Source organism: Esox lucius, chromosome 17 (genome assembly GCF_011004845.1).
Source record: "Esox lucius isolate fEsoLuc1 chromosome 17, fEsoLuc1.pri, whole genome shotgun sequence".
Classification (NCBI taxonomy): domain Eukaryota; kingdom Metazoa; phylum Chordata; class Actinopteri; order Esociformes; family Esocidae; genus Esox; species Esox lucius.
This window is the reverse complement of record NC_047585.1, coordinates 35,033,301-35,055,121: the sequence shown is the minus strand read 5'-3', so window position 1 is coordinate 35,055,121 and position 21,821 is coordinate 35,033,301. Positions and strand designations below refer to the sequence as shown.

Genomic DNA, 21,821 nt, shown 5'->3' with positions numbered 1-21,821 from the left:
CTGAACCGTTACTTGGTTTTGGCGGTTTTGAGTAGACAGGTTTGTATTGTATTCTCTTGGCACTGACACATCTAATTTCTATTTGTGTAATGCTTTTGTTAAAGCCTACCGATTTTTATATACACTGTAAACCTGCTAGTCTGAACTGTTAAAGTCAATGTGATGAAAGCGTATGGTGGTGTGATGCCGTGTTTTGAAATTTTTTAGGTGAAGATTGGCATTATTATTATTAAACCTTTTTTTGTTATTGCTTCTCATAAACACACACTTTAAATTGTGTTCACTGGTAAATTGGACTTTTCTGCAGCTATTCTGCTATTCAGGAAGGCAACAAACAAACGTATTTATTTTATACTTTGGTGTCAGATTGCTTTGACAGATTCTATGCAAGCACATAACAGAGTTTCCTACTCTCACTCTAGGAAGTTACCTTAAAATACTATTCATTTTCTGTATTCAACTTGCCCAGTTTCTTCAAATTTACTTGACATTTCTTCTAGCCATCTCATAAGATACAATTTACAGATTCGCAGATGGAAGGGGAGACCAATGTCCTTTTTAGTAAATGTTGTTTAGTGATCCATCTTTCAGTGATCCATGTGGGTAGAATTGTTTGGCCAGCCAAAGGGAGTGGGACTTGCAGCGAGATGAGCATCTCAAACAGAACCAAAATCTGTTTGAGCGTAATGCAGATAAGAAGGGTCAAATATTGCTAGATACACTATACAGTCCAATAGGCCAATTTGTTATAATTTAAGAGACGATAACTAGAGCACATATGGCTGTGGTGAACCATACAGAAAGCTACCAGACACATTCATTTTCATCATCCATCTTTTAATACGTTATCCACCTCTCTATGCCCACTGAAAATGATGTCGCCATGGCGATGAGAGCTGTCCCTGTCGTCGTGGTTACGTTTCACCTTTCAGGTCCATTCAGTCTGAACAGGGTCATTTACCTTTTGGTTTAAAATCTGTTTTATGAATCCTATTGTCCTTGCAAATGTAACCATTGCCAGAAGCAGACAGGTTCTGCCCATTCTACCTAGGAAATGTTTTATTTCTGCTATCTTATTCACTGACCCTTACTGATTTAACACGTGTCAAGTAAAATGGCACAGTAATATGCGTAATAATCATTAATTCATATTTTGTTAAGCAAGTATTGTATCAATCATTCGGAAAACTAATCAAGGTATTTGGATGCAAAAAATCAGCTAAAGCAGCTTTTGATTTTGAGATCCCTCTGATGCTTTGGAAGCTCTCTGCAGACCATGGCTTTTGCTCTGTGATGAAACTAAGAAAAGGTCATAACAGCTGAACTTTATTTGTGATTAATCAGAGTCACTTCAAATGATGGCAGGTGTGTAATGACTTCTATTTAACATTGAGTTTGAATGTGATTGGTTAATTCTGAACACAGCCATATCCCCAAATATTAAAGGGTGTGCACACTTATGCAACCAGGTCTTTATTTTTCCCCCTCGAAGATTTCAGTTCGTTTTTCAATTGAATTGTTCACATTATAGGTCACATTTAAAGGTGGAAAAAGTTCTGACATGATTTATCTTCGTCTCATTCTTTCACATCACAAAAACCTGGCATTTTAACAGGGGTGTGTAGACTTTTTATATCCACTGTATGTAGATATTCCATTGAAAATGTGTCGTTTTTAGCTACAATTGTCATTTAAACATTAACAATGTCTGCACTGTATATTGTATCATCACTGATATAAATATAATTAACAGAGCACTGATTGTGCTCGCTTTCAATAATGAATTTGAAGTAATAAGAAATTACTCTCCCCACCACATTTCTTTCTGATAAAGTATCTTCAGTAGCTTACCAACTGCCACATTAGGTCTGGCCAACTAGCTTGTTTACTGTACACCTGAATAAAGATTGACCATGAAGAGCTGCTGATCATACACAGTTACATTTCCTTTTCTTTTTGTTCGGAAAGCCAAACCCAAACCATCACAAATGCAGAATCCCATGCAGAATCCCAGCCCCAGGCTACAATTGAGAGTTCTAACACACGCAGACAGTAATTTGGATGAAAAGATCTGTGAGAACTAAGTTTCAAGTGGTGTTGTTTTTACCGCTTGGAAAAGTGGCCAAACCAAACAAAGCCACTTCATTGAGATTGAAATGTAAATGTGTGGGATTTCCATCCAGTGTCCTCTTGAAGGATTTGTCAGGAAAGCAATTCAGACTGCAATTAGGAGCCAGTCAAGTGTGAGTCCTTCTACAGGATGGGATGGAAAGAAGTGGGTGTTCAAGCTTACACAAATGTGTGTGTGTGTGTGTGGGGGGGGGGGGGGTCTGAGGCCCTGTGCTTTGTAGCTAAAGAAAATAGGAGAGATAAAGAAGCTTAAGACTGTAGTTTTGTTATTCAGGTCAGTGACCTCCAAACACACTCCTGTAACCTTTTGCATTTGGCTGGGTTGAAAGGTTTGAACGCTTAAAAGCAGCTGTCAGTTAAATGAAGGCTCAATTGTGCCTGGTGGCAAACAGGTCTAGTCACAGTCTTGTACAAGGAGTTGTAGATCATGTCACAATTCTTCTCAGTGAGTTGGTGGAGATTAGAGGTAGGCGAGAAAATGTTTCATGCGTCCTGTTGATTTAATGTTTTTATTTAAAATGTTTGTCTATGTGCAGATGAGGCAAATTTTGGATTCCAATGGAAGAAGTGAGGACCTGTCAGCTGTCCTCAGTTTACTCTTTCCTATACCAATATTGAGTGGTCGGACACGTAATCTCCTGTCTCTGTTTGTCTGCTCACAGATCACAGTAATTAGACCACATGAGCTGGCCCAAGTGTCACAAACATGCTAATTAGATACTTTGTCCATGACAAGGATGATCACTGGGTTTGATACTGCCCTTAGTCCCAGCCAAGTTAGATGTGCTGGGTTGAAATGATTTTGGAAGAGCTACAGTTAGGTCCAGAAATGATTGGACTCTGACACAAGTTTTGTTATTTTGGCTGTTTACCAAAATATATTCAAGTTGCAGTTAAATAATGAATATGGGCTTGAAGTGCAGTCTCTCGGCTTTAATTTGTGGGTATTCACATCCAAATTGGAGGAAGGGTGTAGGAATTACAGCTGTAGCCCCTCTTTTTCAAGGGACCCAAAGTAATTGGACAATTGACTCAAAAGCTGTTTCATGGACAGGTGTGGACTATTATTTCATTATTTAATTCATTAGTTAAGCTGGTAAAAGATCTGGAGTTGATTCCAGGTGTGGCATTTGCATTTGGAAGCTGTTGCTGTGAACCCACAACATGCGGTCAAAGGAGCTCTCAATGCAAGTGAAACAGGCCATCCCTAGGCTTAAAAAAAATCCTTAAGAGAAATAGCAGGAAAATTAGGAGTGGCCAAATCAAAGTTTGGTACATTCTGAGAAAAAAATAATGCACGGGTGAGCTCTGCAACACAAAAACGCCTGGACGTCCATGGTAGACAACAGTGGTGGATGATCGTAGGATCCTTTCCAGGGTTAAGAAAAACCCCTTCACAACATCCAGCCAAGTGAAGAACACAGTCCAGGCGGTAGGCATATCATTATCCAGGTCTACCATGAAGAGATGACTTCACAAGAGCAAATATAGAGGGTTCGCCACAAGGTGCAAACCATTCATAAGTCTCAAGAATTGAAAGGCCAGATTAGACTAAAACATCTGGCCCAGTTCTGGAACATTAATCTTTGGACAAATGAAACTAAGATCTACCTGTACCAGAATGATAGGAAGAAAAAAGTATGGAGAAGGCTTGGAACGGCTTATGATCCGAAGCATACCACATCATCTGTAAAACATGGTGGAGGCAGTGTGATGGCATGGGCATGCATGGCTTCCAATGGCACTGGGTCACAAGTGTTTATTGATGATGTGACAGAAGCAGCCGGATTCTGAAATGTATAGGGATATATTGTCTGCTCAGATTCAGCCAAATTTACGAAGTTGTTTGGATGGCGCTTCACTTTACAGATGAACAATGACCCAAAACATACTGCAAAATCAACCCCAGGTGTTTTTAAGGCAAAGTGGAAAATTCAGCAATGGCCAAGTTTATTACCTGATCTCAAACCGATCAAGCATGCATTTCACTTGCTGAAGACAAAACTTAATGCAGCAAGACCCACGAACAAACAACAACTGAATACAGCTGCAGTAAAGGCCTGGCAAAGCATCACAAAGGAGGAAACCCAGCATGTGGTGATGTCCATGCGTTCCAGACTTCACACAGTCATTGCCTGCAAAGGATTCTTGACAAATTATTAGAAACTATCCTTGTCATCCTCTGTGTGCTCCTGCTCCCCTGACCATAGGAGCTCCTCAACAAGCCCCCACTGGTCTGGCGACAGGGGCCAGGGGGTCCCCTGGGCTGGCCCCTGGGCCTGTGCTTGGGGACGCTGACGTGGAGTCCGCCAGCGTTGCCACCCTGGATCCATGCCTAGAGCCACCTCAGGGCGTTGCCCTGATCCTCACAGGTGCCTAGAGTCACCCCATAGTCTGGACCTGACACTTAGACTGAGATGATAGTTTTAGGTTCATTAGTTTTACTTACTTCCCTTGCTGCTGATCATCTGCTTCTCCCTTAAAGTAAGGGCTTGTTTACATTACAAGAGAATATAATGCTAGAAAAACCTGTCTTAATTTGCGTAATCATTTCCGTAGCTTTTGAATTTACACTGGCATGTTCGAGATGTAAAATGCCTGATTGTGGCCGTCAGTCGTTAGAAAATCAAAGGATATGCATGTGTACTGCCTAGAAACTTGATACAGTTACGACAAAAGTTGTCTTCACACTTCCAGAACTCCGGGAGGCACTACTGAAAATGTGGCGGACGCAACCTTATAAGGTAGCATCTTGTGATATGAGTATCTGCAATTTTACACAAAATAATCTAGCTTCTCAAGTCTTCTTTGATATTTCTCAGAAAATCTATCAATGTAAACAAACCCAAAGTAATCAACATTACCACCTACTTGTGGCCTGGAGTATTTTTACTAATGGTGCTGGCCCGTTGTATAGCAATTAGTCAAGTTTGTTTATTAAACCCAGTTTTTACAGTTCTGCAGGTATCTTAAACCCCAGAGAGCAACCAATAAGATGTTGAATTGCAGATGTTGATGCATGTCTACACGGGCTTTCTGTCATACGGCTAAGTTGTCTGGCAGTCTGTTTCAGAGAGACAAAATACTTGAGGCTGACAAATGTTATACAATTTTCGGCTTTTAGCCGCTGTCTGTCAGTTATTTTCGGTCCACTCCTGTGCCTGTCACTCAAGGGGATGGGCCCTTGGACAACCTGATGACTGCTGTGTTTGTCAACATACTGGGTAATAATAAAGTTGTGCACTATATATTTATATGGAATTGGGTGCCATTAGGAAAACATTGTATTGCTGGATATTCCCTGAGTAGCAATGCACTTCTCATTGGAAATTCTAGCATGTGGGCTACAGTTGTGATGTTCTTTTTAGAAAGCAGACAGGGACCTTTTTATAGATTTCTAAGTATATCCGGCTGCCCATTTGTGTTTATTTGTCTAAAGGGATATGTGATTGTGGTGTATTTATGTCGTATTTCTGAGCAGCTGTTCTTCCCCAGGCTCATAAACTGGAGAGGAGACAAAGAAGGACACTGCTGGCCCATCGTTATCATCTATCTACCGATCTTCCATCTCATTCCTTCACATTCTCTCTTTTGGCCTCTATGCTTTCCCTCTCTCTCAAGACTTCAGAAGGGTGGAAAATGCTTATCTCTTTCTCTCCTTAAAATATTTTACATAATTTCCTGTTAGTCATTACCACCTTTTTATCATAGTAACTCACAGCGGGATTGGGTAGGACCTGGCAAGGTTGTCATCTGTTCTTTCAACCAGTGGATTTTTGGTTCATGCATAAGTTCACAAATGGGTTGTGGAGGAAGTGGTAGATTTTTTTTCTGACTTAACAGTTGATTAGCAGGGACATTTTGGGTTAGCCTAAACATGTTAAATGTTAATGTTGGTTCTGGTACTCCAGCTTAAATATTTCTGGGCATATTGTATTAGGGTTAATTAACATTAATTATGCAAATGTATGTAAATCTAACATGGTGGGAGAACATGGTAAGAATTCTCAAAAGTTGGAGTCGTTTAAACGTGAAATAAAGTGGGTTTGGACTCTCTAGTTTGAATGGTTCAAGAGATACTGTTTTAAGTTTAATCAAAGCAAATTCTGCAAATGGATGCAAGTAAAAAAGAGTTAGCCTACTATGCTCTAACAACAGTCACATGGCACTAACAAGTGTTGAAAATGTGATATAAATGAATACAACACAGATAAATCAAATGCATTTTCTCAAAATATCAACATATGGTCAGTACATTACTATTTTAAGTAATGACGTAATATCAATAGATAACGTTTTGAAAGTTAGATATACTTCAACATATTTAACAATCATAATTATTATATATTAGCAGAACACAGTTATATTTACTAAATAATCTTATATTTGTTAACTCTACTCAAGAAGAAATATTATTCTAAAGTAGATATTTGTAAATATTTCAATGGCCACCACTCAATGTGTTCTGCCGATATTTTTTTACGCTGTAAGAAGTGAGTGTACAGTGAGGGGAAAAAAATATTTGATCCCCTGCTGATTTTGTACGTTTGCCCACTGACAAAGAAATGATCAGTCTATTATTTTAATGGTAGGTTTATTTGAACAGTGAGAGACAGAATAACAACAAAAAAAATCTGATTATTCGCAAATGGAAGAAACACAAAAGAACTTTCAGTCTCCCTCGGTCTGGGGCTCCATGCAAAATTTCACTTCGTGGAGTTCCATTGATCATAAGAACAGTGAGGAATCAGCCCAGAACTACACGGGAGGATCTTGTCAATGATCTCAAGGCTGCTGGGACCATAATCTCCAAGAAAACAATTGGTAACACACTACACTGTGAAAGACTGAAATCCTGCAGTGCCCGCAATGTCCCCCTGCTCAAGAAAGCACATGTTCATTGGCAAACTTTAGACGGGCCTGTACATCTGAACGATTCAGAGGAGAACTGGGTAAAAGTGTTGTGGTCAGATGAGACCAAAATCGAGCTCTTTGGCATCAAAGGAGGAATGCTGCCTATGACCCTAAGAACACCATCCCCACCGTCAAACATGGAAGTGGAAACATTATGCTTTGGGGGTGTTTTTCTGCAAAGGGGACAGCACAACTTCACCGCATCAAAGGGACGATGGACCATCAAATCTTGGGTGAGAACCTCCTTCCCTCAGCCAGGGCATTGAAAATGAGTCGTGAATGGGTATTCCAGCATGACAATGACCCAAAACATACAGCCAAGGCAACAAAGGAGTGGCTCAAGAAGAAGCACATTAAGGTCCTAGAGTGGCCTTGCCCGTGTCCAGACCTTAATCCCATAGAAAATCTGTGGAGAGAGTTGAAGGTTCGTGTTGCCAAACGTCAGCCTCGAAACCTTAATGACTTGGAGAAGATCTGCAAAGAGGAGTGGGACACAAAATCCCTCATATGATGTGTGCAAACTTGGTGGCCAACTGCAAGAAACATCTGACCTCTGTGCTTGCCAACAAGGGTTTTGCCAACAAGTACTAAGTCATGTTTTGCATAGGGGTCAAATACTTATTTCACTCATTAAAATGCAAATCAATTTATATATTTTTGATGTGTTTTCTGGATTTTTTAGTTGTTATTCTGTGTCATTGTTTAAATAAACCTGCCATTAAAATTATGGACTGATTATTTTTTTGTAAGTGGGCAAACATACAAAATCAGAAGGGGATCAAATATTTTTTTCCCTCACTGTACCTGTGCAGGTTGATATTCTGAGGGTGTGTGTTATGTGTGGGGGATTTAAGAACGCGTCTAGAGGAGTTTTACTCCTAACTCAGTCACAGCCGACCAGGACTACCCAGTCATCACTCACACACTCCAATTAAACCTCTCTTTTCATCTACTTTTTACCTCCACTTCTTCTCCACTCTTCCTTAATGACTCTTACTATTAATGAGTAGAACTATGAAACTTCTCAGGTTTCTTTTTTAATGACCACTATTATTGTCTTCTTTTCTGAGAAGTTTTTTGTTCTCTGACAGAATAACAGCCAATTACGCAGCGCCATGCACACTGTTGGAGGGTAACCTGTCTGTGAATGCTAATCAATTCAGGGTGCATTAGCATTTAATCGACTAGCTACGTAGTCTTTCTCCCCCCTCTCCCATGTCCCCCTTCCCTGCTCTCTCCTTATAACTCTCCAGGCCTCATCTTCCACAACTCTCACTGAAGAGTTTTTTTGTCATTCTCAGTAATTATGGAATAATGGGAACTTTAATATGCAAATGCCCCTTCAACATTAACAGTTAGCTGTTAGTTGGGGGTGCAAATGTTTTACCGGTTTTCCATTGTGAGTTTCTGTGTCTCATTTGGCTATGGCCTCTCCGTGCATGTCTTAAATCTTTAGTGTCATTTTCCTGATGGAATCAAAATAGGCCTAACACTCAAGCTTATATTTGTGTCTACACCCTGATCCTGGGCACTACTTAAGTGGAACATTGCGATCAGGCTTTATGTCAGCTTGTTGTGTCCAGGGTGATTGGATTGTAGCTACGCTAATAATTAATGGACAGACTACATAAATGGCACCCACAGCGCTCCAGTGTGACAGTTTCACTCGCATATGCACCTAAACATTTCTGTGTACAGTCTTACCAAATCAAGTATTTGCTAATGAGTGAGTTGTGATTTCATCTCCAAAAACTCCAGCTAAGATGCTGTGTCATTCTAACCTACTCAATCTAAACAAATGGTGAAATTCAAGAAATATGCAATGGGCAAGCTGTTTACATCTCAATATTTAATTAAATTATGTTGCTAGATTACCGTGCTCTGTGCAAGTAAATTAATTCCCTGAAATGTGGGTTTTGTCACATTATCCCTTGTTGAAATTGCCAAGGTCCCCAAAAGAACTGTGTTCAAATGATTTCACCTTGAATAAAAGTGACCTCAGACATATCACCACCAACTGAAATATCATTCTGGCTTCAAACCACCCCGTTTATAATGTTGAATACCCTACTACACAATTTACAATCCCTTGATTATGTTGTTGTATTATACAGTACAGAAAATCAGGTAAATCTTCAGATACACCTTTAGTGAAGACTATCTCTCATGAAAATGCAGATTCTGGAGGTATCAAGAAAGTATTGAAATTGCTCAATGCAAAAAATGGACACAATGCAAATAATTCTTAAAAGCAAATCCCAAAAAACAGCAAGGTTGGTTGCATGTGTGACAACTTGAAAAAGCTGGTCATGAAAACTACATTCTAATGATGTCTGATTTAGAGTGTAAAATCTATTAAATCTCTGCCGTAGAGCTCCTGAGTTTGAGAATGGACAGTATCAAGGAACAACATGATTCCAACCTTCTGTACAAAATCACTTGAAATATACGTATTGTTAATACCTCTTCTACTTCTTTGCAGTGGGAACTAACTGGTTTAGACCCAGTTGTATCTATAACAGCAACCAGTCCACTTTACATAGAGAACACAGCATGGCAAACAAGTAGAGGGAGCTGTTACAGAGGGTCTGTGCTGTACTGGGATATGATAAATGGTGGCCACCGAAATGGCGAGGGTGAGAGACCAGGGACCAAAAGCTGTGAATGTGGCTTTCCATTAGGTCCAGCTTAATCAACATCTAAAGAGCAACCAACCATTCGAGACTAGGTTAATCAGATCAGCTGAGTCCTACACAGAGTAAATCAGCCATCTCCACTGAAGGATGCTCCTACATGCGATCCAGGCTGGGAAATATTTCTACATATTAACTGATGGGAGAATGACAAAAGGTCTCCTAACACGCAGATGAAGTATTAGAACCGTCTGCTCAGCCAGTACATGACAATCAATTAGGCTTGTTTGCAGCATTAGCACCACAGACCTTAAACCCTGCTTGTATTTGTTTTTATATATAATTACTTTACCTTGTACTAATATCGTTGGATATTGATGCTCTTGATGTAATAGGGACAGAACAGTCATTTCTGCTCTGAAATCCTCTGACGTTCGTGTTATTGCAGCTGGGGTATCTTTAGACTCAGTTGTAAAAAGGCGTTTGGAAACTTCAATTGAATTCTTAAAAGATTCTAAGTGCTGCATTATAAATAGTAGATTAACCCCAGAAAATGATAGCAGCAAAGGGAAAAGCAGTCATTGACTTTATTGTAACACCCCATTACTGTCTGAATGCGTTGCTTGATTAAGTAATAAGACTAATAAATCAAATGACAACCTGGGCTCAGGTAGACCTGTGTGTTTGAGAGAGAACGGGAGAGAGAGAGCACCGTATGTGTAGGGGAGAGGGAGAGGGAGAGTGGTGTGTGTGTGAAGCATAGAGAATACAAAAAGTGTTTCTTCATTCCAAATCACAGGTAGACCCTTGGATATGAGCTAAGCCTTTGTTAGCAGAATACTATGGTACTCTGTATAACGTTGTGAGGTAAGATTCCCTGTGTTATAGTTAGTAGAGTAGTATTTGAGACTGTTTTTGGGTACTACATGAACAGAACATATCAAACATTGCAACAGGATTCCAGGAGAGGACAGGGCGAAAAACAAATGAATATTTTATCGTCGTCTTAGAATGCAGAACTGAAGCATTTGGCTTTGCTAGATTCTTGTGTAATTTTATCAAGTAGTCCTGTGGTAAATTCTTTCTGCAGGATTTGCCATAATTCCTATTTTCCTATGTCTGTCTTCAACTTGCCCAAAGTCCTGAAATGTCTTCATGAAATTTCTTCTAACAATCTCATAGGATATCAACTATCTCACTAGACATTATTTTTCATTTATATTATGTATTTTCATCCTTATTTGTCGTTGTTCTGATGTTAAATAGTATTTTTGTACTGTATTTTGGCTGGTAAAAAATCCAAATATCTGTGGATTTATTTATTCCAACGTCATTTTATCCCCTGGTTTAAAGGGTCAATTGAGAAGAAGATAAAGATTTTAAACCGAACAAAATGAGATTCAGGAGGGGCCAATCTCTGCATCTCAAACAAAGTAACAATCCTCAGCAGTTCTGGAAAGAGTCTGAGCTATAAAAATTCCTATGGGATGTCGAACTAGAACATTGTGAACTTGAACATAAGTTCATAAGAAGAAAAATTGCAAAGAGTTTGAAGTTATCATTGTCTGCAGTGCATAATATCATCCAAAGATTCAGAGAATCTGGAACAATCTCTGTGCATAAGGGTCAAGGCCGGAAAACCATACTGGATGCCCGTTATCTTCGGGCCCTCAGACGGCACTGCATCACATACAGGAATGATCTTATAATGGAAATCACAACATGGGCTCAGGAATACTTCCAGAAAACATTGTCGGTGAGCACAATCCACCGTTGCCGGCTAAAACTATATAGGTAAAAAAAGAAGCCGTATCTAAACAGGATCCAGAAGCACAGGCGTTTTCTCTGGGCCAAGACCAAATACTGCATCAATTACAATGTCATGGCTGCATAGAATAAGGATCCGGGTACTGAAATGGCCAGCCTGCAGTCCAGATCTTTCACCCATAGAAAACATTTGGCGCATCATAAAGAGGGAGGTGCGACAAAGAAGACCTAAGACAGTTGAGCAACTAGAAGCCTGTATTTGTCAAGAATGGGACAACATTCCTATTCATAAACTTGAGCAACTTGTCTCCTCAGTCCCCAGACGCTTGCAGTCTGTTATAAAAAGAAGAGGGGATGCCACACAGTGGTAAACATGGCCTTGTCCCAACTTTTTTGAGATGTGTTGATGCCATGAAATTTTAAATCAACTTATTTTCCCCTTAAAGTGATACATTTTCTCAGTTAAACATTTTATATGTCATCTATGTTGTATTCTGAAAAAAATATAGAAATGTGAAACTGTTACATCATTGCATTCTGTTCCCATCTTTTTTGGAATGGGGTTTGTAAATTATCTTTGACAAAATTATTTGGAAAATAGTATCATCCTTTTAACGATCTATCATTAAATGAAATCTGTCATGAAAAATTAACTACTTTTCCTATTAAATTAATGAGGGGCCAAACTTATTAGTGCATTCTGTCATTCATACTCAGGTAAGTTGAGTCTGCTTTTGTATCCGCTTGTAGAACAGAAACAGCTTATATTGATCACATTTACACTAAACCTGAAATGTTTATTTGAGCCAAACTACAAGAATGCAAACCTGCCTGCTTTTTTTTGTATGATTAGAGATCCTTTGGGTTTTTGTCTTTAATTTCCTTGGATAGATATAATTCTATGATACAATTTTGGCTCTATATAATGCTCCAGTGGCCTGTGTACAGGTAAATGACTTAATGGACTGAATTAACACATTTTATTTAACACATTTAGAGGTTAATCATATCGAGACCGGCTTAGTGAGTGAATACATTTTCATCCACACCTCTAGTGGTAATCAAATCCACATACGAGGTGTTGCAATCCCAGTGCATTCGCAACTCCGCTATTCCCAAGTTTTCCTATGGTTTATTAAAAAAAAATTGTCAAACATGACAACCTTCTATACCCGAAATTGAATGCCCTTTTTTAATATGACTTTACCAAGCAAGTCAAGCATTGCAACCTATGGTTACATTAGATAACTTGACTCTAGGGATATGCAGATGAAATGTGTACCCTTTCCAGTGATTGATTTTGATTTGCACTGTATGTGGAATGTTGTCTCAGGTGTGCAAAATGGAGATTAATGATTTACTAAAATAAAACCCAGATAGAAAAAGGGGACAGGATTCTTTCAGACCAGTACCAAGAACTGTACTTGCTTGATAAATGTATGACCTTTAAGGAGGTTTTAAATTCTTTATCAGATTCTCCAGGCAGCATTGGGTCACATGTTAGTACATTAAAAGTCTGTTAAGACCTTGGCTATTCTACATTCCGTATTTAAAGTGTTTATATATTATGGATATGAACAAATATTTTCAAGTTGTTTTGATCATTGCTAGATGTGCTACCACACTACTGTATAATTAAGACCAAATTAAACCAAGTTTCTGATCTTTATATGAAGCTGGAGCCTAGAGTTAGTTATTCAAACTATTAAGGACTAGTTGACACCCGCTTCAGTGTACTTTTCTAATTGTAGCATTGTGATGGAATGATAAATGTTGTGAATAGGAAGGATTCCTGTGTAGATTGAGAGTAATATCAGCATGCCAATGTATAGTCATTCTACATGCAACAGTAAAAAACTGCAGCAATCTGCCTTCTCACTGCGTGGGCATGTGTGCACAGAATAACAAAACAGTGTGCAGTACAAGTTAATGAGCAGGGGGAGGTGTAATGGTGTGTGTCAGGGGGAACTCCTCTTTTCTTCTAGAGAAGTGGAGAGAGAGGAATGGATATACAGATGAACACCATACAGGGCTTTAATTCTTCCTGCCTGGGTAAAGCAAGAGAGTTTTCTCACAAAGCTGAAGGATCAAAGCTATGGAGTGTGTGTGGGTGTTAGGGGGAGGAGGGGGTCGAGGTGATGTGGAGGAGGGGGGTGAGGAAAAAGAGGGGGGTGGTGTTCCAGTGTGTTACACCAACCGCTGACATTCTCATCTCGGATATGAAATCATTTTTTATTGCCAGTCCATCTTGTTAATCAGCTTGGGCACTCTGAATGTAAACAGAAATACATATGCACGCATGCACACACCCAGGTATGGAATTGGGGGCATCTGGAAATTGGCTCTCAATCTAAAACTGTGATGGAATTGAATATGAATGATATATTACTGTACAACATAAGCATTTTTGATAGTGAAACTATGTTGTTTGATTATTTAAACCTTTGTTGAGAAATTATATATTTACTGACCGTCTTTAAACCACCTGAAGCTACACTAACTATTAAGTCACGCCACTGTTTTGGTCAAACAGCTAACAAATGCTGAGACAACAATACATTCATGATTTTGATTACCTAATATATCCCTATTCAATGCTTGTTTTCTTACTTTTACATTAACTTTATTGTATTTTAGCAACCAGGAAATGCATTAGTTTTTTTACTTGCACCAGTCCAACCCATTCTCAGTGGGAGACATTAGATAGTATAAGTAAATATGGGACACATCATTTAGCATGATTAGATTTGTTTATATTAATGGAGCATTTCATAATAGCACCTTAATGTGCTAATTACTAATGTTAACAATTATACATTTGTGTCATAAAACACAATCCCATCACTATTCTTGAATGCGCAAATGAAATTTTTGTGGCAAATCTACTTTGTAATCTCATGACATACCACAGTTCCTCAATTCATATCAAACGTCTAGACAGCCTCCATTATGATTTTCTTTTGACACACCAATGTTAATCTTGCCCATGTGGTGTTTTGTGTCTTTCTGTAGTAGTTACAAGCCAATGGCTTCGGAGAGTCTTTTAGAAAGCAGAAACATTTAAACAGCTTGCAAGGTTATCAATATATCTACTGATAGGAATGTTGCTGACAGACATCTGATGGCTTTAGCACTAAAGAACAACCGCAACTACAGTGGGGAGAACAAGTATTTGATACACTGCCGATTTTGCTTACTTACAAAGCATGTAGAGGTCTGTAATTTTCATCATAGGTACACTTCAACTGTGAGAGACGGAATCTAAAACAAAAATCCAGAAAATCACATTGTATGATATTTAAATAATTAATTTGCATTTTATTGCATGACATACCTATCACCTACCAACCAGTAAGAATTCCGGCTCTCACAGACCTGTTAGTTTTTCTTTAAGAAGCCCTCCTGTTCTCCACTCATTACCTGTGTTAACTGCACCTGTTTGAACTCGTTACATGTATAAAAGACACCTGTCCACACACTCAATCAAACAGACTCCAACCTCTCCACAATGGCCAAGACCAGAGAGCTGTGTAAGGACATAAGGGATAGAATTGTAGACCTGCACAAGGCTGGGATGGACTACAGGACAATAGGCAAGCAGCTTGGTGAGAAGGCAACAACTGTTGGCGCAATTATTAGAAAATGGAAGAAGTTCAAGATGATTGTCAATCTCCCTCGGTCACCTCATTGGGCATCAATGATCATGAGGCAGGTGAGGGATCAGCCCAGAACTACATGGCAGGACCTGGTCAATGTCCTGAAGAGAGCAGGGACCACAGTCTCAAAGAAAACCATTAGTAACGCACTACGCCGTCATTGATTAAAATCCTGCAGCGCACGCAAGGTCCTCCTGCTCAAGCCAGCGCATGTCCAGGCCCGTCTGAAGTTTGCCAATGACCATCTGGATGATCCAAAAGAGGAATGGGAGAAGGTAATGTGGTCTGATGAGACAAAAATAGAGCTTTTTGGTCTAAACTCCACTCGCCGTGTTTGGAGGAAGAAGAAGGATGAGTACAACCCCAAGAACACCATCCCAACCATGAAGCATGGAGGTGGAAACATCATTCTTTGGGAATGCTTTTCTGCAAAGGGGACAGGACGACTGCACCGTATTGAGGGGAGGATGGATGGGGTCATGTATCGCGAGATCTTGGCCAACAACCTCCTTTCCTCAGTAAGAGCATTGAAGATGGGTCGTGGCTGGGTCTTCCAGCATAACAACAACCTGAACACACAGCCAGGACAACTAAGGAGTGGGCTCCGTAAGAAGCATCTCAAGGTCCTGGAGTGGCCTAGCCAGTCTCCAGACCTGAACCCAATAGAAAATCTTTGGAGGGAGCTGAATGTCCGTATTGCCCAGCGACAGCCCCGAAACCTGAAGGATCTGGAGAAGGTCTGTATGGAGGAGTGGGCCAAAATCCCTGCTGCAGTGTGTGCAAACCTGGTCAAGAACTACAGGAAACGTATGATCTCCGTAATTGCAAACAAAGGTCTCTGTACCAAATATTAAGTTCTGCTTTTCTGATGTATCAAATACTTATGTCATGCAATAAAATGCAAATTAATTACTTAAAACTCATACAATGTGATTTTCTGGATTTTTGTTTTAGATTCCGTCACTCACAGGACTCAGAGTACCTGTGATAAAAATGTTAGACCTCTACATGCTTTGTAAGTGGGAAAACCTGCAAAATTGGCAGTGTATATATAAAATTGACATGTAGAGTGATCACTCTCCTCAACCATAATGTGATTATTCCCCATGACTTCTATAATCCTGTGTTGGTTCCCTTTTTTGCTTATCTTTGGTCTGTTTCCTTTTGCATCCCTCCCTCTGTTTCTCCAGGAGAGAAAGTTGTGTGCCCACCCATTCCTGGAGATCTACAAAGACAATCGGATCCACTACATGAGTCCACTTGGTCGCCAGGGAGATTTCTATGTACCAGAGGTCCGCCAGGACCCAGACAGGAGGCGCCTGGGAGAGGACGACTCTGAGGAGGACAGGGAGACTGACATCTCAGGTACAGTCCAACAGGCCTTACTACAACAGGCCTTAGACCAGGCCTCTCCAACCATGTTCATTTACACTACCCCAGGAACAGGGTTAGAGAACTATATATCCAGACACAAATGCACACACACACTGTGTAGTTTACCTGTAGTGGTGTTGTAGAGAACATTTCCACCATGGGCGTACAGTATGTATATCGATAAGGAATGCATATCAATACAAGCACTGTCCATACAAGCAACCAGAGTTGAACATAAGCTGATTCTGGTAGAAAAATATTGTCAGATTTAGCTAAATACTTGTTTGCACGAATGCGGTCTAAAATAATGAAATGGACTGCAATTTTCAACCACCTATTCTCTGTTTCTGTCCCCTTTGAACTGGACGAATCTGAGCAATTTTAATGTGCTTCACGTTCGTCCAAGAAGAGGTATTCAAGGTCACTCTGTCTTCACACACACAGTCCCTCCCGAATGTCTTCAATCCCCAATACATTTCTACCAGTTATGAAATCGAAACAATATTTGGATATTTTGCCCAATAAAAGGTGCTGTCCAGTTCTAATTGATGTACGCTAGCCAGTAGGCTAGCTTCAATCACCTGGTGAGGTGTTACACTACCCTCTATATTTTAAAATATGAAAATGTTACTGTATCACATAAAAAGATCCCAGCAAGCCCCATGGACAGAATAATTCAGAGGCACTGAAGTGAGATGACAGGGCAGGAGTCCCATCATCAATTCCTCTGCATTTGTCCAGGCTGTGGTGAGAAACCTGGAACTCAATTGATTCACTACTGCATCCAACAAGGCCGACAGAAGACTGACTGAGTGCAGGAGGGAAAAATACTTAACTGTCATTCAGTGGCTGACTGTAATGGACCTAGCCAGTAGGGAAGAAGACAACCCATGGTTTGGAGAGGAGGAGATCCGTCCAATGTGTGAGAGGCCATGGCCAAGTCGTTAAGTAAATGGTTTCTGCCATCTCCAGTCCCAAAACTCTAGCAAGCCGCCAGCCTACTTGACTGGAATAGCTTACAATTGCTAGGATACTGCTTAACTTTCCCTCTTGTGGCAGGTTTTAAAGTCATTTATCAACACTTGAATTCTCTTTGGGACTTCCACAGAATAAGTCACAATATCATATCGACTGGCTTTGCCTTTAGCCTTAGTCTGGCACCCTGGTACACACTCAACCAACTAATCATGTAACATGAGGAAACAGTTAGGGCAATAATGACATGGACTAGGTTGTAACAAAGCTTGTTTTTTTTTTGTCTTTTTTACAAAAATCATTTTGATTTGACAGCAGTAGTAAAAACATATAGTCTTTGTTTTTTCAGGATTAATGTCAAATCGTTTGACTTTCCAGCTGGTACCAGTGGGATTTGGACCTTGTTGATGATGTCCTGTCCTGTATTTATGAGCTGAAACCCCTCTGTGTGCCAATGTGTGGTTGTATTTATGAGCTAGCCTCCTAGGGTGTGCTCCTGTCTTGTAAGTGACAAATTAACACACACACTCTCTCTCACACACACACACACACACACACACACAGACAGTATCCTGTGAGTGACACCCTGTCAGGTGCTAATGAAGGCTAAGGCCCACAGGACCCTGCAGTCTCTCAAAAGTGGGCTGGCCACAGTCACCACAGCCATATGCCCAGAGAACATAAATGAGATTCACAAAAACAACCCCAGGAAGATTGGACCCCGGGAAAAGCTCATATGGATCTAAATAAACAAACACAAGTGATAGACACAGTCTACCAACCCACCTACCTACAACAGGGTATATTGTCACTCACCAGGGTGGTGTCACCACCATATGTAAGTCCTCCCACTCCTCAGGTAGACCAGGGCAACATTCTCCCCGGCTTAACATCAGCAAGACAGGAACGGGAGGGGCAAGCAGAGCCTCATCCACTTCCACAGGGCTTATGTGGAGTCCCTCTTTGTCCAACATGGTCCGCACACACGGAGAGCTGCGTTGATTGCACACTTCAGCGCCTTTTCTTCTTTGTTTTGCATGGGCCCTTAGATCCTCGAAGAGTTAGCATTCAGAGCATTTTCAGAGGCTGCGTCATCCCTTGGTAAAACACCTGCACCACCTTTGATAACAAATGGCTTCATAGGGTAGTGAAAATGACTGGGCCCAATCGCTGGGCCCAAGTCTCTGCCATCCAGGAGCTTTACACTGGGCAGTATCAGAGGAAGGTTTTCAAAAATAGTATATGACCTGTAGGTCTTCTACTCCAAAGCCGCACAATTACCGCCAAGTGATTCTCAAAGGGCCACCTTAGCTATTTGTCTTCAATTTGCATACCTTTTAGTACGGACTATATGAACACATTAGACTCTACACTCTCTCACACACATCATGTACACACAGGCATACTGACACAATTTTTATAATTTTGGCTCTGTACGCCCCCACAATTGATTTGAAATGAAACAACCTAGATGCAGACTAGATGCAAATAACATTTTCATTTCAATATGTTGTTGAAAAACCCTTTGCAGGCAATGACAGCTTGAAGTCTGGAACGCATGGACATCACGAAACACTGGGTTTCCTACTTTGTGATGCTTTGCCAGGCATTTACTGCAGCTGTCTTCGGTTGTTGTCTGTTCGTGTCTCTTTCTGCCTTAAGTTTTGTCTTCAGCAAGTGAAATGCATGCTCGATCCGGTTGAGATCCGGTGATTGACTCAGCTATTGCAGAATATTTCACTTCTTAGCCTTAAACGCCTGTTTGCTTTCACAGTATATTTTGGGTAATTGACCATCTGTAAAATGATGCGCCGTTCAATCAACTTTGCTGAATTTGGCTGAATCTGAGCAGACAATATATCCCTATACACTTCAGAATTCATCTTGCTGCTTCTGTCTTCTGTCACATCATCAATAAACACTAGTGACCCAGTGCCATTGGAAGCCATGCATGCTCATGCCATCACACTGCCTCCACCGTGTTTTCCAGATGATGTGGTATGCTTCGGATCATAAGCCGTTCCAATCCTTCTCCATACTTTTTTCTTCCCATCATTCTGATACAGGTTGATCTTAGTTGATCTGGCTTTGTTTGTTTGGCCATGTTTTTTGTCAAAGTCTAATCTGGCCTTTCTATTCTTGCGGTTTATCAATGGTTTGCACATTGTGGTGAACCCTCTGTATTTGTTCATTGTGAAGTCGCTGTTTATGGTAGACTTTGATAATGATATGCCTACATCCTGGAGAATTTTCTTCACTTGGCTGAATGTTGTGAAGGGGTTTTTCTTTACCATGGAAAGGATCCTGCAATCCTCTACCACTGTTGTCCTCTGTGGATGTCCAGGCCTTTTTGTGTTACAGAGCTCACCAGTGCATTCTTTTATTTCTCAGAATGTACCACTTTGATTTGGCCACACCTAATTTTCCTGCTATTTCTCTTACGGATTTTTTTTAAGCCTAAGGATGGCCTGTTTCACTTGCATTGAGTGCTCCTTTGATCAATGCAAGTGAAACATCTCCTTATAGCTATGTTGTGGGTTCACAGCAACAGCTTCCAAATGCGACTACTACACCTGGAATCAGGCCTTGTACCTGCTTCATTGATGAAAAAAATAGGAATTGCCCACACCTGTCCATGAAACTTTTGAGTCAATTGTCCAATTACTTTTTGTCCCTTGAAAAAGGGGAGCTAAATATTAAAGAGCTGTAATTCCTAAACCCTTCCTCCAAATTGGATGTGAATATCAAGTTAAAGCTGAGAAACTGCACTTTAAGCCTGTAACTGTAACTTGAATATATTTTTGTAAACAGACAAAATTACAAAACTTGTGTCAGTGTCCTATTATTTCCTATAGACAGAAGGATAAAGAGAGCTGATGATGAGACTGACCATGCAAAAGATTAGTCTTCACCCACATAAACATCACCATACATAGAATGTGTTGGTGTGGGTGTCGTTCATGTCACGGAGGTGTTGTACACAATGTCTGTCCGTCACAGTGTGTATGTGTGAGGTCACTGGTTGACTCTTACCAGGAGCTTGGCCACACATTGAGGGCCACATGTGTCTAGATCAGAGCTGGGCAACCCTGTTCCTGCAGCATTTCTTTCCCAACACTACTTGACACCAAACCGGGCCACTCACCCCTCGTCTAGATCTTATTCCACGTATGATTCTACTCAAAGTCATAAGATGAGAAGGTTTACTGAACTGAAGTTGATACTGTAGCGATGACTCCACTTCTGCCATAGGGAGATCTGTCTCCTACCAAGCCACAGTAATATTTCTGTATTTTACTCTTAAAGGAAAAGCAGCGTTTTCTCTTCTCATGAGACTATCTCTCCACTGTCATATTTAACAATTATATCGGAATGAGAAAAAGTGAGAGCGATGAAGAGAAATGAGAAAGTGCAAGAGCTTCGAGCCGCGTACGTGCCTACCGCTTCAGATTGCCTGATTTTCCTTTAAATCGTCTCACACTTAACTCCTAACCTGTCACGTGAGTCATTTCTCCAGCCCCCAGGGAAGGATGGCAGAAGATAGGGGAGGAGAGGCAGTTGCGGTCTGTTTTGGCCTGATGGCATGCAGTGTGGTGGGGCTCTGAATGGCTTGGGCTAGGGGACAACTAACAGCCAGGGGGACGGCAGCAACCCCACATACAGATAAACTCTGTGTGTGTGCCCGCGTGCACGGGTAGTTTGAATTATCCATACAAACTGTGAGAGAGGGGTTGTATGAATATCTGTGCCGTTGGGGGGTGACTACTGAATGAGAGAGGACTCTGAGCTTTACGGTTGCAGTATTTTGTTAGTGTGGTAGCCCATGGCTGGACTGTGCTGTTCTGATGTGATCTAACAGAACAGAAGAATAAGGCAGGACCGGGGGGGCCGAGCAGTTTAGTCAGATGACCCCATGGAGAACCCGCCCTCACCCATGTCACGATAACCAGACGAGACAACCGCACGTTACAGTCGTATCGCCATTGTATCCATCACACATCACCTGTCACTTACACCATAGAACGGTAAAATACTAATACGTAAGAATAAAATGAAAGTTGGTGTCTCTTCAAAGTGCCCTTTGTGCCATACAGACTTTTTTATTTTGGAGGGGTGTGGGGCTAATCTGTTTTTATTTGTCATTTGAGGTGCCTGGGGTGGATCCCATAACTTTATTTAATACTGGCAATTTTTCATCCCCTGTTGTGACCCTGTGTACTGTTGCACGATCTTTGGCTGAAAGTTTCCAAACAGACAGTTTGGTGCCTTCATCACATCCACACTTCAGAGGCCAGTGATGGTGCAGCAAATCTGACCTGAACTTGGAGCCAGGTGACATCATCAAATATGTATAGCGACACACTTCCTTACA

At 40.7% G+C, this 21,821-nt stretch overlaps 1 protein-coding gene across 1 annotated transcript in view; it reads left to right on the top strand.

The window, feature by feature from the left end:
* Positions 1-21,821, top strand: part of LOC105016917 (testis expressed 264, ER-phagy receptor) — a 63,197-nt gene that overhangs the window by 32,596 nt on the left and 8,780 nt on the right. The window contains exon 3 of the mRNA XM_010881085.4: positions 16,291-16,465. Coding sequence (XP_010879387.1) covers positions 16,291-16,465 — 175 coding nt within the window. The remainder of the gene's footprint in view (positions 1-16,290; positions 16,466-21,821) is intronic.